The sequence below is a fragment of the Amphiura filiformis genome, chromosome 9, assembly GCF_039555335.1.
Source record: "Amphiura filiformis chromosome 9, Afil_fr2py, whole genome shotgun sequence".
NCBI classification, from domain to species: Eukaryota; Metazoa; Echinodermata; class Ophiuroidea; order Amphilepidida; family Amphiuridae; genus Amphiura; species Amphiura filiformis.
In genome coordinates this window covers 28,751,035-28,777,962 of record NC_092636.1, presented here as the reverse complement: position 1 = coordinate 28,777,962, position 26,928 = coordinate 28,751,035, and the positions used below count along the sequence as shown (strand labels likewise).

Below are 26,928 nucleotides of genomic sequence, written 5' to 3'. Positions count from 1 at the left end.
GAAAAGATGAAACGAGGGTTAGTAGGCCTATCTCTGCTGACAAAGTAATTACTAGTAGGGCCTAGGCCTATTAGCGATGTGTATACTGAGGGGGGATGAGCCGGAATTGCTCAATAGTGGTGCTGCCGCATGAAAAGGAATAATCAGATTGTCAACACACTAATAACGATGGCGACCTACAGTGTAGAAAATTTGCGGATGCTGGAAAAATGTCCCAGTGATATTGTAGATTCTGTAAGTTAATATAGAGTCTTGCCATCAGATTTGACGAGAATATAATATTATTTTACTTTCTGAGTGTATTATAATTATAACTATGGCTATGCGATAGCCCTTAATTTAAAATGTAATGAATGTTCTTAGTAGTAAAATTAATGTACCCGTACATTACATGCACATGCATGACATGCATCTGTATCTGTATCTGTATCTGTAGCAATACTGCTCAACGCTTCAGGTGAAGCCAGACGAACAGGAAATGGTTGTGCACATGCGGAATGCTATTTATTGTAGTTGCTTTAGGTGGTTGGTTGCTTGATTCTTGAATTCTTTTGAGTCTTGTATCGTGGTGATGTGGTAGGGTAGTTTGTTCCAGTCTTGTACTGTCCTTGGCCAGAACGAGTACTTGTAGCAGTCCTTATTTGCTGTTATAATTTGATATGAGTTCTGATGGGAGTGCCTAGAAGGACGTTGGACCGGCAGAAGGAGGTCGTCGACCGGTAGGGGCAGGAGACCCTCTCTAGCCTTGTTAGTGACACTACTAGTTCTTTTGTGGTCATTCATAACAAAGCGCGCTGCGCGACGCTGCACCATCTCAATTTTGTTACTTAGGTCCTTTTGATGGGGTCCCACACTGAACTGGCATATTCAATGTGGGGACGTACAAGTGACATGTAGGCATTTTGTTTGATTTGTTTGGTGCAAGAGTATAAGTTCCTTCTAACAAATCCTAATTGTCTGTTTGCAGATGATGTGTTGCGTTGATGTGATTTGACCATGAAAGATTGTTGGAAATCTCAACTCCTAGGTAGGGATGGCATTTTGTCTCTTCTAAAATGCTGTCTCCTAGTTTGTAATCAAACATTTTAGTGGAACGTGCATGGGTGATCCTCATGACTGAAACATTTTTGGATGTTGAAATGTAGTTGCCAATCATTCTGCCATTTGACAAGTGTGTTTAAGTCATCCTGGAGTTGAACATGGTCATGATTGTGAACTATTTGCCTATAGATAACACAATCATCGGCAAAGAGCCGGACTTCAGACTGTATGTTTTGTGGAAAGTCATTGATATATACGAGGAATAGCAAAGGTCCTAGCACCGTGCCCTGGGGAACGCCAGATAACACATCTGTCCAAGCCGAGTGTTCACCCTCGACAACGACCCTCTGCTTACGGTGCTTAAGGAAGTTTGCTATCCATGTATGAATGTTATTGCGAATGCCATAGTGTTGTAATTTAAGGAGAAGGCGATTTGTGTGGTACCGTATCAAATGCCTTGCTAAAATCCATAATTACAAGATCAGTTTGTTGTCTGTTATTTAGTGAAAGGGCCAGGTCATGAGTTGTTAATAAAAGTTGTGATTCGCATGAGTGGTTGCGTCTGAAGCCATGTTGTTTTGTGGTGAGAACAGAATGTTTATCAAAATGATGCATGATGTGTGAATGGATGACATGTTCTAAGACCTTGCAACATATGGCTGTGAGAGAGACGGGCCTATAGTTCGAGGCAGCTGTTCGGTCTCCTTTCTTAAAAATCGGGCTAATATTGGCACTAAGCCAATCAGGTGGTAGTTCGCCAGACTCTAGGGATCTTTCAAAATCATACATAATGCCGGGGCTATCTCCTCAGCTGCAACCTTGAGTATATAGGCAGGAATACCATCAGGCCCTGGGGCTTTGTGAATCTTGATGTTCTGTAAGAGTTTAATGATGCCCTCTTGTGAAATTTGAATGTCTGGTATTGTGGGATAATTACTAGGTCCTAATGTTGGTAATGTGTCATCTTCATTGGTAAAAACAGATTTGAATTGGTCATTGAGAATGTTAGCCTTGTCATGGTTGTCAGATTCCAGAACACCTGAGTTTGATCTCAGGGTAGATATGCCAACAGAGTCGGTCTTCAAATTCTTCATGAAGGACCAGAACTTTTTGCTGGAATCTAGACAAACAGAGTTGATAAACTCTCTGTGAGCCTTCCTCGTAGCTTTCTGAGTGGCCTTGCGCAAATCATGGAAGCGATCAAGAGATTCCTGGTCCCCAACTTTCTGTTTATGGTGAAACGCACGCTGCTTCTTTTTCAGCTGTCTCTTAATATTCCTCCCTATCCAAGGGGTCAGATTGCGCTTGCTGACCATGCGAGTCGGAATGTGGGAATCCATGGAATTCTTGACCGCTTTCTCAAAATCAGCCCATAGGTCACTCACAGAGCACGATGATGGATCACTAGAAGTCAGAGTATCACTAAACTGCTTGAGATCATTTCTGATGGCACTGACGTCAGCTTTCTGATATAAAAAGACCTTTCTAGGCTTGGTTTTGATCACCTTGGGCTTAGAGCTGACTATGATCATGGGGATACCGTCATGATCACTCAACTGGGATAAGTGAAAACCTTTCAACCAGGGTTGGATTGTTGGTGAAAAATAGGTCAAGGATGTTTTTGCCTCGAGTAGGTTTAGTGACCATTTGCTCAAGGCCAAAGTCTGCAGCAATCTCAAGCATGTGTTTGGAAAGTCCAACATACTGGGAATTAGGGGTGACACTCTGAGAATCCCAGTCGACTCCGGGAAGATGAAAATCGCCAGCAAGCCAGATATGGCTACGATTAGATCTTTTGATCTTGCTGAGCGAATCCCTAAGTTGGTCCAAGTACTCAGTGGTGTTACCAAATTGGTGCGATCGATAAAAAGCACCAACAATGATCTGTTTCATCCCTTGGACTGAGATAGAAATCCAGACAACTTCACAGTTTGAATCGAGATCAATTCTGTGAGTGGCGATGAGGTTGTTCTTAACTGCAATCAGAACTCCCCCTCTAACAGCAGAACCAAAGTCACGGTCTTTTCTGACTATTTGGTACTGTGGTGGGAACAATTCACTACTATTAATGGAGCAATCCACATGGGTTTCTGTCCCTATGATGACATCAGGGTTATTGGTGTCTATGCAACAAGCCAATTCAGAAATCTTGCCCCGTATACCTTGAAAGTTGATGACTAACACTTTCAGGTTACTACGCTTGGCTGGCCTGTTATTATTGCCAGGAGTAGTACGATTAATATGAACACCACTGGTCGCTCTAGGCGAGGATGCCGCCAGAGGAGGGCTTTTTGGCCCAGAGCTATTACAACTAGCGTGGCTAGTGTTGGTTTCTAAATCAGAATCAGTTGACAAAATTGAATATGAGTTGGACACGGTGACATTAGATGTACTAAAGAATGAGTCAGTAAAGTTTGGCAGTCCACACTTAATACAAATCCAGGAGACGCTGCAATTGGCAAGTGCTTCATAAACTGACAGGTCCATGTTCAGGCAATCCGAATGGCACCATTCCATGCACCCGTCGCACCCTAGCGCACGCTGCTTCCATTTAACCGCTTTGCTGCAGATCATACATGGGAATTTTGGTGTGTAGGGACCTGGATTGGGATGTAAGTCACCTGCACGTGCGAGCATCAGTATGGAAATACGGCCACGGCCGATTACAACTCGTAATCCTCAAAGATTGGGGTCCTGTGTTGCTTAGGACTCCCAATAGGGCCGGAAGTGGTCAAAATAATTCTGACTAACTAAACTGATCTCATTTGACATTGAGGGTTGATACTGAAGAGTATCAGGCATATGTTCCATCCAGGTTTGGTGGATCTGTAAGCCAGATCCAACAACGAATAATAAAGAGACGAGAACAATGTCAAGTCTCATGATGCGAGCGGGGAGTTTTCACAGCAGCATAAGAGATTTAGGCTGATGAAAACTAGCGTCGGGGATAACTACGCTCACGCGATCTTTTAAAGCATGGATCGAATCTAGTTCACCACGTAAACTTGTATGGCTCAAAATTCGGACCGCTCGCCATTAAGTTTACTGCTTTGTGTGTTTTGAAATTTGTTGACGTTTTTCGATCCCCGATTTCCGGTCGATTATTTTAGCTGTGTCACGTCACATGCATGACGCTAGTGGGTACCAGCCAAACTTCAGAAAAAAAAAAAATCATGATCGCCAATAACGATGTGATATGGGACTTGCATAGGATTACACAGAGATATTTCTTGCCAAAATTTGACCATTTCTAGGTAAGTTGGCCCTACTTTGTCTGCGTTATGTGAAAAAGGACAATCTTTAAAGTAAGTAAATGTGCAACGCTTTTGATGTTTTGATGTTTTGGGAGACTGGGAGGGATCAAAAAAAAAAAATGATGGAGCCTATTCTTGACTGTGTAATATTCCTTCAGCACATTATCGTAAGGTAATAGCCTTATACGATGGATAGATAGTATCAGTTTGTGAATGAGGACATCGTATAAGTTCCTTGTACTAGATCGAATCCATGGGTTCCTATAGACTCGCTGAGTCTCATGGACGCCGTTTGTCCACTGAGACTCGTTTTTCCCATTTTGTGTGTGAATGTGATTTACACGCTTAAGACTTTGCGCCGCTCTTTCATTTTAACAAATTTCTTTGAAATTTGGACGATGCATATAAAACTGTACTCATATAAGAATCAGAAACTTAACTAGGATTCTTACCAAATTCTTGAAACGCAATATCATTTGGAATTTCGGCGAATAAAGATGATTTAAGAAGCCGCCTCTCTCCCCACGTCCAACAAAAATGATCACGAATGAAAAAGGACAAATTTCACTGCGCTGCGTGCGCACAAAGGTTTGACCAGAGGGCTGACAGTAAATTTCGCTGATCCCTCTTCTTCTTTTCTATGTCGATTTAACACACGATTCCCGCTGTTGTTTTGGTTCCAATAAAATAGCCTAAATCCCAAGGCCCTGATCTCGAAACAATAAACATGGCGGAACAAGCACAACCCGATGACCGTGCGTAAGCAGTTGAAGGACTGGTTGATTAAATTACGTGAAAATACGTCATTGATCAGCATCAATCTCTGCACAGCCAATTTGCGCCGGTCCTAACGCCGTCGTTCCTATAGACACATACAGTGTGTGCCGAGCCCGGTGCCGAGACTAACCTACCACCTGCCTACGACAAAAACAAATGAGACGAAGAACTGAACAACCATTTTTGTCCAGAAAAATGCTTCATCGTGACGATCAGAAACGCCAAAAATGTTTTTTTTGCTACGCTGGATATTGTTCTGGAATCAAAGTACATGTAAGGATCAAATTTGAAGGTAAATAGGCCAAATATTGCAAGAAAATCTACTCACTAGGACGCTAGGGACTACGCAGCGAGTACACGGCTATAGGGAAAACCAATAATCTAGACTAGGTTCCTACAGTCACCCATGGAAAACAAGGTACTGAATAGCTGTACACCATGTCCATATTGGCCAAGGGATGGTTTGTTTACATGGCAATAATTCCTTCAGAATAGGCAATACAGATTCCAAACATATAAAACTTACCTCATATCAGTTTTAGTTGCCCCTTATAACTCCAAATTGACATGACAATTAATTCTATTTGCTCAATTTCATACCAAAATCAAGGAAAACATGGTTTTGTTATTGCAAAATAACATGAAAATGAGAAAGGTTATATCTGGTCATTTGCAGTAGGCCACTTCAGGTAATCAATATTGGTCCTTGAATTGCGTACCTCATTGACTTTCTGCTCATTGTAAGAGTGATAGTGTTGTAAACTTGATTGCATAACATTAAGATTGCCAACTGATATCCTTTGTATTTGAGTTGTCTGATGATGGTATTAGAACTGTCATGGATGTAAACATTACACAAAATGACAACAAAACATGCTACTGCAGAACTCTATGCCTGTATGTGTGTGTCTGAGGGCCGATCTGAGGGCTGATGACACACATTCGATGGGTGTACCCGTACATGTATGCGTATACTAAGGCGTAGACGTAGTTGTTGTAGTAACTACAAATTTCGAACGTTCATGACGTTTGAGGACTTGTTCTCAAGTTGTAGAATGTGCCATAGGGTGTCTTCAGTTTTAATTCTTTTCATTATAAATGTCGCAAAATATTAATATTGACAATAATTAACAACCTATTTCACCTAGAGCTCCATATATTCATACATTGCTCTGAGACTGTGTTTTCATATCAATATTCGGGTGAAAAATGATTACACAATGTGTAATTTACAATCATTTTTGAAGCAATGATTTCTTCATACCGACGGCTAAGTGTGTATGTGAATGCACATTAAACACATGTATACAAACACATACACAGCACCTGTTGGAACTCCCGGTCGGAGCCGGGAGTTTCAATTATTGGAACTGCCGTAGGCATAGTCGTAAGTCGAATGTTGGTGTTATGCACTTTCAGTTTCCCATGCGTTTGAATGGGAATTATTTGGGGGTCGGGTTCATGAATATTTAATGAGCAGCTTGATACTGATGTCCTTACACATGTGACTTTACACATGCGTGACATGCGATTTCGGAGTCTTGCTGAGCGGCATGATGAAGCATCATGGCGCTCAGCGGCAAGCGGCAGAAAGTATGAAACCAGCATTAAACGATACCAGCAAATTAAGCGTTTCTAGATGATTTCAAGAACACCACCGTGCATCAGCTAGTGTCTTAGCTAGCCACCCGAATGGCCGTCATTTTAGACGGGACTTTGCTCCTAGGACGGGCAAAATTAATGCCTTTGACACATGCTATATTATAAATTGTATGTGTTGAGAAGCTAATTGACCTTTTAGTAGACCAGATTTGTAGAACAAGGCCATATCAACACATACCGGTATTTGAACTCTTTGAACCCCCAATGGGCTACATGTATACATCTGGTAAATGTTTTTAAGGTCAAATTAGGACAACCAATTTTATTCAAATGACGGTCAACTCTCAATTTCTAGCTAAGACCCTGCCGTGCATGCGTATTAATAAAGACCTTACGTCTCGTATCCTAATATCATGACTATCGGATCGTTGAAACAAGAAAACCTCATTACGAATTCAATTCACTCACCTTCCTACAGTAGGCTACACCACCAGTTGAAATAAAACTCAAAACTTCCTTTGTTATTCCTCAAAACAACATGTACTATAACTTCTAAATAAATAATTGAAATCCTAGTATGACCCGTTATCGAAAATTTTGTTTGTAAAAACGTCAACAAAAGGTAATTTTTCTCACGAGCAGAACGCAGATACATAGAAATTTAAAAGAAAAGGGTTGTCAAGGAAACCTACATATAAATGTAGTTGTCTATACTTCACTTGACCCAAATATATGATTTTTTTTGGTGGCAAATTTGAATTCACCTTTAGAATTCCAATTGAATGACGCAAATTTCAGCACTTACTCGATCCAACCGCGCTCATATATATCACATTTCAAATTACATCACAAACGCACGACCTTGGATACAATGCTAACCAATCACGAGTACGATGGCAAAATCATGACATGGTTGGATTCATTTCTACGTTACTCACGCACAGTCGAACACGCTGATGTACATCGCGCAGTGTACGCAAAAATCGTCATGCTATTGAAAGCTGCGTTCATTCAATTGGAATTTCCACTATAGTCTCATATCATGCGTCGCATGCACACACACACTGTGCGTTTATTCTCAGCCATCTGAGAGCTGCACAGTATTGGAAGGAAGGAAGGCCTATAGTAAGTAAAATTGTACATTGTGTTTGGGAGTAGCCTTCTCTCCTTTCTCCTTTTCTGTTTCCTTCCATTTCTTGCTTTGTTTATCAAAGCTATCAAGGCCAGCATGCATTGTATTAGCCTACACTGGCTTACTGGCTATCCAGGCTTGTGCTTTTTTATGTACCGGTAGTATGAGCTTGGAACGGTCTATGGACATGTGTCCTTCACGGACCAACCTGGGTAAACAGACAAACAAACAAACTTAAATTTTTTCTCAATTGATCGTTGTATGTAGGAAGTGCCATGTTTCCCGGGGGTGTTTCCAGTATTAAATCGGGTCAGAATTTCGGCGTGAATCGGGGAATCAATTCTCGTAAACAGAGTTGCGGGAATCAAAGTTGATTCCTGCAAAAGTTTGTAGTTTACACAGAAGTTGATTTGCGAGAATCAAATGATTCCCAGATTTATTCTGCAAGAATCAAGATTGATTCTCGCACAGCTAAACGAAATTATGACCCTGTTAAATGTTTTCATTATGTCGCAAAATATTATTATTGACAATAATTAACATTTAACAACCTGTTTGACCTATCCATATATTCATACATTGCTCACCCGTGTTTTCATATCATATTTTGTGGTGAAAAATAATTAATTATCACTGCCCATCCAATAAATTTAGTACAGGGATCTATATGATCTATATGACTATACTTGGGTCAGCAACTTGGGACTATATATAGTTACTAGAACTGAACACTGCTATCAACAATCCAACCGCAATCGTAATGCTTATTTCAAACTACAACGCGAACACACAACCTTGGATACAAAATACAATGCAAACCTATCAGTGCGTTGGCATTAAGGGTGTGAGTGAGTCCCGGGAATTCGAGTCCCGCCCGATAATCCTATTATCCGGCAGGAAATTCCCTGCCCGGTACCAAATTAAAAAAAAAAATTAAAATTGCAATTTCGGGTACCCGGTTACCCGCCCGAAAAATGCGCCGGGTACCCGGGCACAAAATTACCCGAAAATCAGATCCCTAGTTGGCATGGTTCATGTTGATATACATGTAGTTGCACAGTTTCACACGCTGGTGTACATTGCACAGTGTACATGTATAGGCAAAGTATCGTCACGCTATGTCATTGTCAGGCTGTATTCATTCAATTGAAATGTCTAGTTGTACATGTATAGTATTAGCCCAAATTAAAAAAATCTTTTCGCATCCACAAAGTGTCAAGAATAGAATGTTTGAACCTTATGGCAACATGCATAGCGCTAGTAAAATAGATTAGAATAGATACCTTATGCATGGGAAATTGATATTCTGCCAGTTTCCCAAATTGATGCTCTGTCGTGTAACTTTATGTGACTATTATGTGCGAGGTTAAACTTTGTGTTTACACGTTGACGTTGTTGGGAGAGTGTTTTGTGAACTCCCATGAACTTTAAGAGGTGCGCCTGGACAAAAAGGAATTTCCAAAACAAAACGGAACTAAACATGGCCAGATAAGAGAGGTTGGACTGTATTCAAATTTGACTGTACAGAAATGAATTTTCACCAATCTTTATGAAAAGTTTCTTTAATTGTTTTCCTGATAGTTTCTACACCAAGTAGTTGACGGTATGTGTGGACATTGCAGACCAAGATATCAAGATTACGGCAAGGTTTGGAGTATTGACCAATGGTACGATGTAGTCTCTACTTACGAAAACTTTATCAAATCTTCTGCCAAACGAAGTTTGTCATCAGAAGAGGCAAGTACTAATTTAGATTTATTGTTTATCTTTTGACCTGACTAACCTCTACATGTATGACACGATCACAGAATTAAAAACAGAGAATCGGGACTCGGCCGCCATCTTGATATAGGCATGGAGCAAAAATTGGGGGTATTCGGTTTCCCTCGGAATGCACTTGAGGCATTCGTTGTCATGCAAGCGCGACATGGATGAAGAGCGCATTTTAGAGTCGCACTTGATGCGACCTGCACGCGAGTACCAAGACGCTTCAGATGAGACGCAGAATTGTTTTCGTTCGTCTCCCCGAGTCGTCTCCGTGCACCGTCGGCAAGGACCCGAATACCCCCAATTTTTCTCCCCATATAGGGAGTCCCGGTTCTCCTTCTCTAATTCTGTGGACACGATAGACAAATACTATTAAGAATACAATGTATATTCAAAACAAGAATTCCTACAAGTATCTTTTATTCTCTAAAATAATGTTCAGTCAAAAGGTTTAGGTTTACAGTTACCGTATTCATTCCAATAAGCGCCCAGGGCGCTTAACAAAGTCATTTTGGGTGGGCGCTTATTTTATACCTGGTTTCCGTAATTTTTTCGTAAGGGGCGTTTATTAAAGACAATTTTACATATGTTATAAAGGGCTCTGAGATGTTTTAATAGCTTTTCTGATGCAGAAAATGCAAGTTTACACAGGATTGTAGCCCTCCAGCTATTTCACTGTATCGATGTCTCTCTGTCACTTCAACATTAATGGTATCCTTTAGCAAATTGAAAATACCCTAGGTGGGCGCTTATTGGGGCATGGGCGCTTATTGGAATGAATACGGTACACTTTGAAAGCCATTTGCACTTGATTTTGAGAGTCCTATTGGTCGCCTGTGTTGAAATCCATGCTCGTGTTTTGAATTATAATTTTATTGTACTTTTTCAAAAATCAAACCTACATGCTGTATTTCTTGGTCAAAACCTTTTGATTTGTGCATATTTTTTAACTCGTAAATTAAAGCGATCTGAATTCACTTCACAAAGAACATCCTCTGGTGCATGCGGACTGTGTGTAATTGTGCATTTTGACTGATACTGAAACTTAATTATAATGGATAATGAAAAATTTACCATTTGTTTTCTGAAAATATCTGATGAGAAACTAAAAATCAAAGGGTCTAATAGCAGCATTTTGACTGACGCTCATAATCCAACTAAAGGATATTGGCAGGAATGTAAGTTTGTAATTAAAATTCAAGGATGAGGTGAAATGTAGGTGAAATTTTGCATTTCACTCCAGATCCACCATTGCATAAAAAAACAGGGCTTTTATTAAGGAGCTGTTTATAGCTCTCCAGAAGTCTCGGTTTCCTTAGGTGTGCCATTCATACAAGTAATGTAAAATTTTCAAAACTGATGCCCTCTGATAACTTACCATGTCATGGCTGATATTTTGTTTTGGCAGGTGAAGTCAGAGTTGCAAGATGCTCTTCCAGATAATCTTCAGCGCAATGTAGCTGAGTGCGCTGTTGTAAGACAAACAGAGATAAGAAATATGTTGCTTGCTGAAACCGCTACAATATCACAGTGTTATGTGAAAGACTTTGATTGGAAAGTCAAGGTAGGATATCAACAAGTTGATAATGGGCCTATATTTATTTTATGTCAAAGCTAGTATAAGAGCATTAACAGCATTAAAACATCAGTTGCTGACGGATCAGGCACAACATCCTTTCTTGGTCCACTATTGGTGCCCGAAGATGTACCAATGGCACTTTTTATCGTACCCTCAACATTTGTACAGTGCATTCGTTTTTTATTTAATTGAAAAACAATTGCAGTATGTAACTGTTAATTATTATGCTTGATACAATTTATTACATCTCCAGGGAGTGATGTAAAGAGTCATTGGTACCTAACCGGGCACCGATAGTTCTATAGGACCAAATTGGATGTGGTGCCAATGATAACGCTTTACCTCCTGCTTGAAACTCTGCATATCCCACGGTTGTTTGATGGGATCATTTATTAGTTTTTCAAACAAAACATCATGTACAACTATATTTTAGGCTTAAAACAGCTAAATATGATATCATGCTAATGTATACAGATGCTTTTGAGTCATTCTCAACTTTAATTTTCCCTGTTTTACAAAATTATTCACTTTTATAGCATTTTTATAGCTTTTTTTTATATAAAATATGTATCTATTAATGACAAAATTGGTGGCACTATCTAGTTAATGGAAATTACTGTTTCAAACTTTTAATATTGTAAATAGTTCCTTTAATTATATTGTTTGATAAAATATGTTTATAAAATTTCCTTGTTGCTTGTTTCACCTATTCCAGCTGTTTTAATGGCAGTATTAATTACCTACCCCTTGCAAATAAAGAAATATGATTTAGGATAAATAGCGCCATCTATAGTTTGCATTCAGTTAATAATGAAGCCAATTCTATATACATCAAGCAACCATGATCCTGGTTCACTACTGAATGTTCAGGAATGGCATTCCATATGTGAAAAATGATCTCCTGTTGCAGACATTGGATCAGGGAGCCTACAGCAAGTGATGTGAGGGGGAGTAGCTCACATAACAGATCTGAGTATACCTCTCCATACAACATCCGATGGAATAGGGTATACTTTGATCAGCTCGTGATCGGTGGGAATTGTTTAGGCGTTACCACTACGCCGAAAAGTAGACCGAAGTTAAGAGTGATATAGTTGATCTGTATATGGTCCATATTTTGCGAGTTAAAGAAAGTAGACAAAGTATAGGACTTCAATTAATAACTTGTGATGCTTCTGGTGAGAGATGTCACAAGACAGTTCTCAAAATAAAATATATTGATATTAATTCATAATGTTACAAGGTGCGCCAAATAAAGGGCTGATCAAACTATAGGCTAAGAGGTTGAATATGGTGGGAGCTGAGTTGACTCAGTTGAGGTCATCCTCCATGATATTCTATGATGTGAAATTGCCCTCCTATATATGGATTGCATTGAGTAGTGACAGTGAGGCGGGCATGGCATCAATCCATGCTGAGCTAGCATATAGTCCATTGTCTGAGGCTCATCATATGTGCATGAAAAGGTCCCTAATTAAGTTGCTCTTCACAGTAATGTACTAGACCAGGAAACATGACAAAAAGGTGATGGTAGACTTTCAGCACCCTGGCAATCATGCTGATTGTGAAGCACTAATTAAGTCACCATGTCTAGGGCCTCACAGTATACATGCAAGTTCCAAACTATGAGAAATATAAGTTACAGTATTCATGTGGGTTTACAGTGACTTGTTTAAGCCCTCTTGTATGTAGTGTTGCATTTTGAAGTAATTAAAATAGATATTTAAATATTTTGTTGCCTTGCAGCTAGCTGTTTCCAGTGATAAGATCTCATCTGTTCAAGAACCCTTGGTTGCTGTTGAATTGGACCTTATGCAAGGGGAGGAAAGCAAGGCTTTGTCAGTGGAAATGGACAGAGGGGAATTACAACAATTCATCCAGTCACTAGATGCAGCTAATAAAGTATGTATAAAGTCAGGGACTGCCTTTTTAGGAGAGCAAGAGCAATCGCTGTCTAGTGCTCTCCTTCAAAATCTGATTTAGGAGAGTTGATGACCATTCTCTTCTTACATTCTATTGTAAATGCTCTAAACAGCTCTCTTTGAAAGCCCCAGAAGAGCTATTTAATGCTCTCCTGCAAATTCCAAAAGACAGTCCCTGTAAAATGAATTTTTTAATACTTCTGTGGTTTGGGTTTGAGATAGTGATGATTGATCACGCCAATGGGTCAACAGTCTTGTTGTCATGGCTGTTGATCAGCCATCCAGCATGATTGGTTATCGCTTCTATGCACAGGGCCGTCGCCAGAGGGGGGGGTATGGGGGTGACACCCCTAATACACAATTTTGTCGGCAAAATTTGACTGCTGTCGGCAGAACCATGTGACTGTCGGCAAATGTAGTCAAAGGTATGTGTTATTGTAGGCAAATTGTGAGAGCCATATAACAGATTAATCATGTGTTACGTAATTGTGTTGCTGTAACGTAATAGACCTACTGTGAATGGTATAGTAGTTACTAGTTAAAAAAATTGTTTTGAACCCCCACTTTGTAGATTTCTGAGCGCCGTCCTGGCTAAAAAAATTTGGGGTCAACAAATTACAAAAAAATTCCGTCGGCAAACCATACTGTACACCCCCCGAATCATATTGGTCTAGCGACGCCCCTGTCTATGCATGGTTATAGGCTTGTGGACACTCAACATACAGCACAGACCACAGAAGTATTAACAAATTTACTTTAGTGGGGGAAATGGTTGTGTTAGGCAGTGATAGAAATAAGGTGACCAGTAGTGTAGTTAGGATTTCGGTGTGAAGGGGGAAAGCCAAATTTTCATCCCCATTTGTCAATATTTTGTCACAATTTTAGTCACTTGGACACTTCACTCTAAACCGTGGTCTGTATATTCTAAAAGAACATTTTCAGTCACTTGCTCAAGTTGTTTCAGTCAAAATTAATCTAGTTTCATTAAAAGACTGCTGGCTGATTTAAATAATATGCATCCACATATTTTAATAAAGATTTCTTTAAAAAAGGAATGGGGTGCCCAATGGGAGCTTTGATGTGATGTGCTGAAATCCGGGGGGGGGGGGGGGGTGGGGGGTTTGGGGGGCTGTTAAAACCCCATTTTTCACCATCGCTGTCAACCAAAGACCCCATTACCAGCACATGCTCTGTCACCCAAAGACCCCATATTTTAGATCTGTCTTCCAAAGAAATAGACCCATAAGTTTCCATCTAAACAGCAACGAGCCTCATCTATCACTGATATTGATTTTCTTTAATTTGTGCTATAATAAATTTTTAAGGCAAATGATTAAAAATTGTTATTTTTGAAATTTAACAGTCCTCAAAATAAATTGTATAAATCTCATATTTAAATTTTGACCTTTCGTATTAAAGATATCAATTTTTTTCCCCAAACAACAAAAAAATGTAGGCCTTTTTCATCCCAGCTACATACTCTCCTGACGAAATGTCTTTCTGCAGTTAACAATTGTTGAATTTTTAGTAAATAATACTAACTTTAAAGCTATTTATTTACTTCAATATCATCTGTACCTTTAATCAGTTTTAATCAACTTTTCAACATCAAAACATTGCTGGAAAATAACGAAACAAACTTTCTTATGATCTCATGAAAAACTTGTACAAAATCCCCATAGGAAAAGTGGCAGCGCTGTGCTTAATTAGCTAATTATGACGTCAGTCCTTGGGACGACCACCATGACAACAGTGACGCCTGGGGTATTAGAACTCTTTTTAAAACATGTGATGCATAACAAATGATCAAGGTTATGAATTGTGATACTAGAGGAATAAAGGTACCCCCCGATTACAACGGATTAGTAATTGTAATGCGATTATGTTATTTGCCACAATCCAAAAGAGTTAACTTCCATTCAGTTAATATCATGCAGCCTCACTACAGGGATTTCCTATCTAGCAGCGCATTATAGTTGAATTTCGACTTCCAAAATTGTTCAGTTCTAACATCAGATCAGGCTCAAAATGCCAAAAATTACCGATCACCAGAAGGGAATGATAGAAACATATCATAGTAAAGGAAAATCTAATCGTGAAATTGTAAGATTATTGAATATTGACATGGCATCTGTTCGATATAATTTGAGAAAAAGGGAGATTAATGGCTCAATGGACAATCGCCCGAAAACACCAAGATAATAATAACAACCGAACCCAAGTAGCGTTTGTATCAAACTTTGTTGATGATGACCAGCAGTGCAGTCGGGATAACTGCATGTCGATCATGATAACTTTTTGATAGCAAGAGGGTATTGACGTCATAATGAGCCTCATAAAACAGCGCCGCCACTTTTTTCAATGGAATTTTACTGTGTAATTTACCGCAAAATAAGGATATTATTTCTTTTTTTATTTTTGTAATAAATGAGGGTTCTAGGTTCCTGCAATTATGACTATATTATTGATTAAAGGGTTCATATTTTAGTGACAGTTAGGTTTGATACGTTTTCCATTTGTAGTATCATTACAATTTTACATTTTCTGCAGTTATAGGGGTTGCGGAAAGACATTTCGTCGGGAGAGTACACTTTAGTACATGTACATGTTATTAGATTTAGTTTACTTTGAGGACTGTTAAATTTTGATTATTTGCCATAAAATTTGAATTATATCACAAGTTACAAAAACAAATCAAAATTATTTGATATCAAAAGGATATTTTGTATTCAGAATGCAATTTGATATGTCAAATGTGCTCTCAGGTCCCACAAAAATATGTTTCTAACAAGAAAAATTGCTACAGTTCATTTTATGGAGAATATTTCTACATTTCATGTTATGGAGAAAATCGTCTAAAGAGGGCAGTATATAAGCTTCACACACACATACTTTAACAAAATCATGGAGTGATTCTATAAAATATGCATTTATAGGCTGCCAACTCTCTCCGATTCTTCAGACGGTTCACTGAAAAAAAAGTTCTTTTCAAACACATACTGGTGCTGATGAACAAATTTGAAAATCTGCCTGATTAAGGTCCTTACCTAAAATATTGTAATGTAATTTTTAAATATTTGCCTGATTATTGTACATGTACATCTCCCTGAATACAGGAATGTTTGCAGCTCTGTATAGGTGGGGCATTTGTAATATTTGTTAGCCAATCATGGAGGATGTGCAGCTCAGAGTAATGTTGGATGTGAAACAAATGGATTGAGCTATTGATGTATGTTTCAACTGTTCATCTGTGTGTGTTGAGAAGGGAAGGCATTTTGTTTTTTTATAGGTCTACTTTGAAGCAATTTTAGACATTTGTTTATTTATATGAGGTATTTGTTTTTTGGTTTGTTTGTAAACTGCCCTGGTTTAAGGCCAGCTGGGAAAGTTTCCTTGGTTCCTGCTTCATTTTTTTTGTGATCTGGGAGGAGGTGGCTAGGTTTTATTGTTGGTTATTTTCCTTAATTTTATTAATTGCATAAATATCAATAATGGAAGTCGGTACTAGAACCTAGATTTGTGGCTAAAGTATGTTTTTATGGGGGAAGTGTTTGACAGTAACATACTTCATCATTTGCAACTTTAAAAGTTTGTTTTTAAGATATGAGGCAGCTTCAAGAGTGCTAGAACCATGGTGAGGGAATTTGCATTATTAACACTGTGTTATTCCCCTACCTTTATGTACTGAGTGATGTGAAGCTCTATTGAAGGAAGGAAGGAAAAGTGTGACATTTCAAGTATGGTACATTATATACTTCAGAAATAAAGAACATTCATGAAAATGGTGGCTAAACAGCGGGAATATGCTGACTTTTTATTGCCTAAGAGGGCCTGATATATTATGGGATTACCCAGATGACATTAATGTCTACTGGCTTTAGTGGAATAAAGAGACTGAAAAGTAGGCAATGGAAATGCTCTGGTGATCAACAATTGGTTTGTTACGCGAGTACGTGCAGAATTGCATGTTTGTGGTTGCATTTGAATAAAAGTCTAGATATCGTCCTTAAAATGGGAATTATTCATCGCTATGAAATGCATCTTGAATTACCCTATTTATATGCAAAGATATTGCACTGCATGCTTAAATATGCTCTAAGCTAGATTTTATACCTCATAGCAATCAATATTTCTGAGATTTCCTGCCTAGAAAATGTAACCATGCGATCCACTTCTTCATGTCTAGGAAGTAGTTCCATACGTAATTCAATCAGCAACCTCTCTGGAGTGCATGAACAATTTACATAATTGGTTACTTTAGGGGCAAATAAACATATTAACTTGTAGTGGAAGGCATTTCCGGTAATGGGTGGTTACTGTAACTTTGTTCAATTCGTGAGTGCCTGTCAGTATTTCATTTTTACTTCAAGTGAGGAAGCTAGCTGTTAAATCTGAAGTGCCTTCCTTTTGACCTAATTTGTATGAGGGATTGAATTCAGGTCTTCCTACACTTGAGGTGAGTATTCTAAAAGCACAATTTATTAAGACCATTGGTGGCGTAAGCTTGACAATTTTAGGGGGATGAGCATTTTGTGCCAGTTTTACTGGGGGCTCTTGTCGACAATATTGTGATTTTCCTGATTGCGGACAAGCATGGACTAATTGTCTACAAATACAAAGACTTGTCATTAAAAATATTAGAAATATAAGCTTATCACCGTTATTTACCATAAAAAAAACCTTTTAGGGTTTAAAAAAAAAAGAATAATTGAACACAAGATGACAATGGTACGGTGAATTAATAGACTTCATTTTGTAACGTTCGTTACTGGTTTGATTATGTGTTGTTGACAGGAATATTTTGATGTAAATTAACAACGCATAACATGGTCTCTGAACTAAATATTTTAACTTTATTAGTGTATTGCTTTGACGATTGTCAGCAATGAAAATTCTACTCGATAACAGATTTGTGTAAAAGTTTAAATTTCAGACTATTTTAGCCCCAAATGAAGGTGAATTTTGATGGGCCATTATTGTGTGCAAAGTGTGCAGAATCGTGCACTTTAACCTTCATGTATTTTGTCCCCAAACACAGTGTCTGTTGGGCTAAGAAGGAATATGCAAATGACGATTATTGCTTTAGGTTTAACAATTTTAGAGGGGACCTTCCCCAATGGAAAAAATCGGAGGCGGGGGGCATGACACCCTGATTTTGCTATCTACATTGAATCAACCAATACCTGCCTCTTGTACATTATTTTTATTATGAATAATATTATGAATGTAAGAATATTCAGACTTGGCAAATCACTAAATGCACCTTTAAAGAAAAATGGAAAGCCTGCCAGATTAATGGATATTAACATTGGAGTTGTTTGTTATATATCATTTCAATGAGAATTAATTATCATATATACTTCATAGGTCTTGTACCTGTCATGTAGGAGGTGAAAAGTATTTATAAGTGGGCCGGGAAGAATAATTACGAGCTTAGGCCTAGCCCTAGCACTATGTTAAGGATATGAATGCTACCTTTTATATACAGACTTGACATTTAATATGGAATATTTGTTCGCAAAATCCCAAGACTGGGTTGGAAGGGGTCTGTATAAACCGCACAGGCTAAATATTAATTGGGGTGTGTCGGGAGATGGTGTAAAATAATTGTTTGACAGAAAATGTGCTTTCCATTAGTTTAATTATGGCGCTCATAATGATAATGATAATTTGATTTTTGTGCGGGTAAAATTTCTGAATTTGAGCAACTTTATTCTGATATTATCAAATTTATTGAGGTTTGAGGTGATATTTGCAGAACCTAAATACCAATAAGCGTTCATCAGAACAGACAGGTACTTGTAATCTACAATTTTTGAAAGTGGGAGGAGCTTTAAAAATATTGCTCTTAAAAGTGGTACACACTCAAAAATTGTGAATGTCCTTCTGGGACAAATGTTATCAACTTATTGTACACAAAGAAACATCATGAGTTCATTGGAGAACCAGGAATCCGAGCAGTTGCTTTTGTACTATAAGTTTATACCATTTGACCCCAGGGGGCCATTCAAATTTTCTGAGTACGTACCATTTTTAAGAGCCATATTTTAAGCTCCATATGTTCAAAAAAGTTGGTACGTTGCGAGTGTATTTCAGCTGTGATTAATGCCAATTGCTGACGAAGTTTAGGAAATATCACCTCAAACCCTTATAATCTTGACAATAACGGAACAATGTTGCATAAAGTCCGAAATTGTGTCCCCAACAAAGCTCTAATTCAGCCTCCCTAAATCCACCATTTTAGGCAAATTCACTACATTATGAGCAGTATATTGAGCACCATAATCTAAACTTGTTTTCTATCAAACAATTATTTTAACACCATCTCCTGACACACCCTAATTAATATTTACATGTAGCCCGTGTGGTTTATGCAGACCCCTTCCAGACCAGTCTTGGAATTTTGCGAACAAATATTCCATATTAAATGTCAAGTCTGTAGTTATGATAGTCTCTACATGCAATAAAAGCAAATTATTAACCTGTGTCTCTACATGCAATAAAAGCAAATTATTAACCTGTGTGGTTTATGCAGACCCCTTCCAGACCAGTCTTGGAATTTTGCGAACAAATATTCCATATTAAATGTCAAGTCTGTAGTTATGATAGTCTCTACATGCAATAAAAGCAAATTATTAACGAGTGGGATGTGGCAGTCAATATATATTATATAGGCCACTTGCTATCAAATCTGAAAAAATAATGGTGCATTAAAAGGGTACACCTTTTTAATCAACTGATAAGTGTTTAAAATTGTATGAAACAGTGAACAATGTTTCATTATAATAAAACAAAATATATTCCCAATTTGAAAAAGAAATACATTAGGACTATCTGTGGTTTTTTTTTTTTTTAGTGAACACATTTTAGAGGAAACTCTTAACAGCATAACAGCAGTTTATTGCACTCTTTAATCAAATTTGAATGACACATTGTAAAAAAAACTTTAAAAGTGCATTCACGTTAATAGTTGTAAAGCAGGCCTTCTCAACTAGTTTATTTGAAGTGCCAACTGGGAAACTTTAATGATCATGAAGTGCCAACATGTCAAGGGAGGACTCTGCGATGTAGCGCGTATGCATAGCGGTTAAGGTGCAGTGGTGCTTTATCGGGGGTCCAGGGGCAGTGCCCCCGGAAGCTCATGGATTTTAAGGTTTTTAAAGGCCCAGATTGGGTATGTTCACCCATTGTTTGTTCAAGATTTATGTAAAAAAAATATTAAAATTACCAAGCGCCACTTCGACTGACGCCAAGCGCCACAAGTGGCGCTTGGCGTCAGTTGTAAAGCAATATTTGAAACCATTCAAATTGCATTTTGATTAATCATTAATTTTTCACCACATAATATGTTGATGCTGATTGCAGATGAAATTGGGGACAACATCAATTTTGTTTATTGTGGTATGTCTTATACCTGTAAGTGATGTCAATATCCTCTTCAGTGTTGAAGAGTCTGACAGGTGGATCGCCAATGTGACACAATCAAGCAACATGAGCTGTTTGTCACTTGAGTTGAGTAATTGCCTATACAAAGTGTACAGTTTTGATTTTTTCCCAGCAACATGAAAGTAGTCATCATATCTAGAACTATTACTTTAAATTTGAACACATACTATACTGTGTCTCAAGTTTAGGGTCAAAGGTCAAATTTCAAAATTGGGCTCAAATTCAACATGAATTATTCTTACAACATTCTTCACGTGTTGAAAATATTTATGACCCCAAAGGTCAAAGTTAGGGGTCAAAGGTCAAATTTTAAAATTGGTCAATAGAGCTCAGACTCAAATTCAAGAGGAATTTTCCTTACGGCATTTCAAACATATTGAAAGCATGAGCTTTGGATGTTTAGGGTCAAACTTTTTAAAGGTCAAACTTATGGGCCAATTATGCACAAATTCAACAATAATGATTCTTACAACATTCTAAACCTGTTTAAAATATTAATGACCCCAAAGGTCAAAGGGTCGAAGGTCAAATGTCAAGCTCAAATTCAAGGAATTATCCTTACGACATTTTACACATGTTAAAACATTTATGACCCCAAAGGTCAAAGATTGGGGGTCAATATAGGTCAAATTTCACAATTGGTCCAATAGATTGTTGCAGGTATTTCTGCTACCAAAAGTAATTACAACAGCAGGCAGTCGCGAAAACAGCCAAGACTTGTGGTTTGATAACCGCCTTGTATAGACATTCAAAGGCTTTAGTCAACCTCTCCCCCATCCTCCCCTATTTCATAACTGATGTGGATATAACTGGAGTTATATTGGAGAAATTCAACTACTTATAGGTGTGATCTGAATAATGGAACAGGATGATACTTTATTGTTATTGCCATATGCCAGAAAACACCTGCTCTGCTATTAAACTTTGGCTCAGACCTGATACATTTTTATTTGGCAAATAAAGTGTGTCAATATGTGGATCCCACACAGGAAATGACTGTGATCAGAAGTCTTTAGCCTTTATGATCCAGATTTATATTTTATCTGTTTAGTTTTATCCATAAGCCTCTTTATATTACAAGCAAGATGAAAGGTTCAGGTTGGATTGAGTGTAGTTTATTTCCCTATAGATAATTCAGGACATGTAGAGCTGCAGCCTGGCAATGGTTAAAGAAACCAAAAAAGGCTGCTCATTACATTTTAACCAAAAATTAACCATTCAGTCTGCTGGATCGGCAGAACTTGCTTTTTGGATTTTGAATCTTGACATACATGTAAACATGAAATTAACACAAGTAAGCTTTACAACATAAACAACATTAGATATGTGCAGGTGACTCCAATCTTTACGATGTTTCTTGCAGACAGGGGAACCAGGGAGGCTGCCGTTAATGGGATTCTTATTTGTGTCGTTGATCCCAAAAAAGTTCATGGGGCAAGTTGAAGCCTGTGAAAATCGAAAAATCTTACACTAGAAGTCTAAATTTCACACCTAAGTTTAACATAAGTGTGTGAAAAAATATACAGTACCAAGCATTGTATTTTTTTTTAATTTACAAGAAATGAAAATTATTGCTTTTCATTTGACCGAGAAAATTGATCATGAAGTGAAAAGATGTAACTAAAAAATTTGCTAATTTCAACACCGAATTTGATCGTTTCCAGTGCCTAATTAAGTGACTGAGTGGGTCCTGTTTAACAATAGCCATCAACTTACTAGCATTCTGAGTGTATAAATTTGCACATTGCATCCTATATTATCTGGATCCCACACATAAAATGGCTGTGATCAGTGGTTTTAGCCTTTATTACCCAGATTATATATCCAGATTTATTTTATCCAAATAGTTTTATCAATAAGGCATATACGAGGGTCATTCAAAAAGTTCTACCTCCATCATCATATCTCTGTTATCTTGGGTGCCAATTGAAATTACCCATACTTATACTCTTTAATCTATAGGCTACAATATTAAAGTTATTTGAAATTGATGAAAATGTGATTTTTGGTTGTTAAGATATGTCGGTTAAAGCGAATACAGATTTGGTACATCGGAAATGGTTAAAAACAGGAAGCCAAAAGTTCAGTAAGCATCATATTGTAGCTTTGGATAAAAATAAAAATGTTTTCAAGATGTAGTTGTCCAACTGCTTACTCAGGATAAAAAGTTTGGTCGTATTTGAGCTCCTTGACATACTTTGAGACTTCAAAACAAAATGAAACATGTTTTATATGAGAAGAAAACATCAAAGGGTTCAGCAGATACACAAATGCTAGTGAAATTTGTCAGATTTTGACCAGAGTAATTTGTAATTATGTCCTATTTTAAGCAACGGATGCATCTTAACATGGAAATGAAATGAACAGTTTGTTAATAACCTTGTATATATGATTACAAAATACAAAAACTGTGCATAAGACATATTTGTTTTTAACTTATGAACCAATTAATATGACTTGAACCAACAAGTGCTGACCCGATCAAAGTCAACAACCTATGGAAAAGGGTCAATTTGTGGGCTATTCTGAACATGTGTCGGTTTTGTTGTGCAGAGATCACGATACACAGTAAAACTGTAGTATCTGCAAGCATTAGATATTGATTAAATTATTTTAACAAAAATAAAGCAATTCAATCATTTCCAGAAATAAATCTGTAATGATTTTCACAATTCACATAGATGTTGGCGACCTTTTTAATCAAAATTAGCCTTTCTTTTCAGACCGTTTCTGATGTACCAAATCTGTATTCACTTAAACCAACACATCTTAACAACCATTATTATCAAATAACTTTTATTTTGTAGCCAAGATTTAAGAGTATATAACCATGGGTAATTTCAATATCCTGGCACATAAGATAACAGAGATGTCATGATGGCGGTAGAACTTTTTGAATGACCCTCGTATAACTCTTTATATTATGAGCATTAAAATGAAAGGTGTGGATTGAGTGTAGTTTATTCCCCTATAGATAATTCAGGACATGTTGAGCTGCAGCCTGGCAATGCATGGTTAAAGAAACCAAAGTGGTTACAACTTAACCATTCATTTTACTGAATCTGCAGCATTACAACAATTGTCAATTAAGAGCATTAACTTGAAGGTAACTCCAATCTTTACGGTGCTTCTTGCAGACAAGGGAGCCAGGAAGACTGATATTAATGGGATATTTATTTGTGTTGTAATAGGTCATTAACTACATAAAACAAAATGTAAGAACTCCAGTCTCCATACTCCATTAGTGCTACATATAATATTTTTTTAAAAAGGTCATAGATCTGCAAATTATATATAAAGTTTGTCTTTTATTTTTTTAAATCAAATTAACCTATATTTTGATAAATCATGGGAACAAGATGTCTCCTCCTTCAGTCGGAGTATCATTCTACATAGATTGTTTGTCTCAGAAATGAGTCATCTGAAACAGTCTTTATTCCCCTTTTGTGTTAACCCAATTTAAATGTAGGCTAGGGTAATATTTTACATATTACACTGCTATTGTGCTAAATTATCCATGCTGAGTTAAACTGTGTACATTAGTTCTATAAATGTCATGTTGCTACAGATGATTCAGTAGTCAGTCACTTTCTGATGCTACTTGATTAGTGGATGATAAGTGTTTCAAAGCCTGTATTATATTACCTATACAGTTTGAAGATCCACTGGTGTTACTTGCTTGTTTAAAAAAAAATTGGTGGGGGGGCTTTCTCTATTTTTTCATTGAATACTGCTTCACATCTTGTTGGTGCTTGGATGTCCTACAGAATATTAAACCTATTCTTATTCTGGGTAAGGTTAAGGCAGCTGTGCGCTCTCAGACATGCTTGAATAAAAAGTGCTATATAACTTCTTAATTTTGTTTCGCAACATATAAAAATATTCATTTTTTTGAAGGCAAGACATCAAGGTGTAAAATTAAGATGTAGAATTGGTGTAAAAACAACAATTATGTAGAAAATCACAAAAAGTGAATTTTTGGCAACTTTCTTTTTTTTGTACATCATCACTGGGGTACATCATAACAAAAAACATCTTTCCAAAAATTTGTTTTTTCTTAATCTTGACGCTCCATTCCAAGTTGGGTTTTTTTTTAGATATTAACCAAGTGTTTAGGTGGAGTACTGCCTTGTGAAAGATATGTCAAACTGTTGGTAACCCACGCTTTAGAAAGGGTGGGTTTGAGAGGTCCACAAAATGCTTAAAAGGGTGGGTTTGAAAAATTCTTGTTAAAATGTGTGTCTAAATATAAAGGGTGGTCACTGATAAAAAGGGTGGGTTTAGAAGTCAACAATTGCAATTTCAAAGCTTACTTAAATTTCCGATTGAATGACACTAAATGAAACACAAAAAAACAATGAAATCCCATTCTGTAGTGTTTGGTCATCTAAAACTTCAATATGTTATTCTCTTTGGATGCAAATCTGCACCTCCTGGACCATCATAACCACTTTAGTAACCACACTTAGAAAGGGTGGGTTTCGGAGTTTTGGTATAAAGGGTATAAAATAAAAAGGGTGGTTTTGAAATAAAAAGGGTGGGTTTGTATCACCACTGCCAACTATGTAGTCACATATGGAGTATTAGATAGAAATATTTAGCATTTTTGTTTAGCATAAATTGTTAGCTACCTCTAAAACGTGTGCAAACCAAATTTGTTGTGTTATTCCTTGTTGTAATGCAGGGTTGATGCACAATGTAAATCAAATATTTTAGACCACAGTCAATAATTCCTGCAGGACACATTCCTTCTCTACGTGTGGAATCAAATGACTGAAAAGGACATTTCCTCTGATTTTATGAGAATATCTACCACGTGAACCCAACTTTAAAAATGAGACATACTTTAACAAAAATATACGATCTAGCAATCAACCATAGCAGACTTCTTACTACAAAAATGTTTGCATGAAATCTTATTTGTAACTGTTTGTATCTGTTTTACATTTTACTAGGCGTTACTGCAACTCAAATCTTGATGAAGCTGGTTTGGCAGTATGTGACCTCGAGGACGAAGACATCAGGATTACCTACATTTTAACTCTGATATTATATCCAAAGAGTATTGCTATTTTTATATAATCAATGTAAATGTGTAAATGTTATAAAAGTTTAGTAAATCATCAGTCATATGTACCGTATTATGTAACGTGATATGGCTTCGGAAAAGTCATTACATTGTGTTGAACTTTAATACCTGTTGAAAGACAATGCTTAAAAAATAAATGTACACGATATGCAGTAGTTTTCAGTAACATTACCCAATCCATGATTACCCTCGACAAGTTAACAAAACTTAACAATGAGCTTCACAGGTTATAGTAGTGGTAGGGGTGCCAATAGCAAATACAATATAAAATAAATAGTGATCATGGTGATCAGGTTATTTGAGTTTTCAGATTATTTTTTGAATATAAGTTTTTCAGAGGGTGAAATTAAACAGAATGATGGACCTGTGTTTCAGGTTGAACATTGAGTTTTTAGAATACTGTACCAAACTGTGTAACTATATTCAGGCCTTTAATATGAGACAATTAATAACAATATGAGGATGTCAGTGGTTAAAGAATATGAAGTGACAGATGCGTGTGTTTTGTATCACTATAAAGTACTTTCGTGCTACATTTACGAACTCCTATAAAACCTAGTCAGAGGTACTTTTCCGATTAAATCAGTTCACTCTTTCAATCTCACACGTACTGCATGTAGATTAATCAATTGCTTGAAGCACCTTTATTTTTCAAGATGGAAAAATTAACTCATTTGATATATATATAGTTTTCAAAGAATTACTCTGTTAAAAGTGAAAATAAAGCATGTTGAAAAGTACAAATGAATGCACAGGAAGTGGTCTAGTTATTTTGGATGTCTCTATATTTTTTTTTTTTTTTTTAGAATCCATTGGGTACAGTTTGCTGATATCAAGTACTGTCATGTGGGAAAAGTCGATCCTCGTCTTCCGCATAATTTGCATTTAAAGTGTAGAGAAGAAAAAGAAAATCAGGTCTATTCTGTGAGAGCGTGTTGACAGTGATGTGTAAAAATACTTTCTTTGTCACTGTGTTTTTATCAGCACATGTGAATCTATACAGTTTCAAAATGTCTCCAATGACTGCAGCTTTAAGCGTAATTTGACTTCTCTGCTCCGCAAGGTTACGCATAGTTTTGTGTTTTTAATGATAGAAAGATTGAAAAATTTGATAATTTCAGAGCTTGGTTTTAAATTTCAATCAAATGTTTCAAAATGACACGGCATCTGCATTTCAAATTTCATTTATATTGACTTCAATTCACCGCAAAGTTACCATGGTTTCTTGTTCGCAATGATAGAAAGAATAAAAACAATTTTCTTTTGCATTTCAGAGCTCGGTTTTAAATTGTTATAAATAATATATTATTATATCAAGA

General features: G+C 37.1%; 1 protein-coding gene across 1 annotated transcript; it reads left to right on the top strand.

Moving 5' to 3' along the window:
• Nucleotides 1–105: 105 nt before the first annotated feature.
• LOC140160828 (COMM domain-containing protein 8-like) lies at nucleotides 106–25,997 on the top strand. Its single transcript, XM_072184139.1, has 5 exons — nucleotides 106–234; nucleotides 9,388–9,543; nucleotides 10,982–11,137; nucleotides 12,899–13,054; nucleotides 25,476–25,997. The coding sequence occupies exons 1-5, from the start codon at nucleotides 130–132 to the stop codon at nucleotides 25,497–25,499; spliced, it is 597 nt and encodes a 198-aa protein (XP_072040240.1). The 5' UTR covers nucleotides 106–129; the 3' UTR covers nucleotides 25,500–25,997.
• The last annotated feature ends 931 nt before the right edge of the window (nucleotides 25,998–26,928 follow it).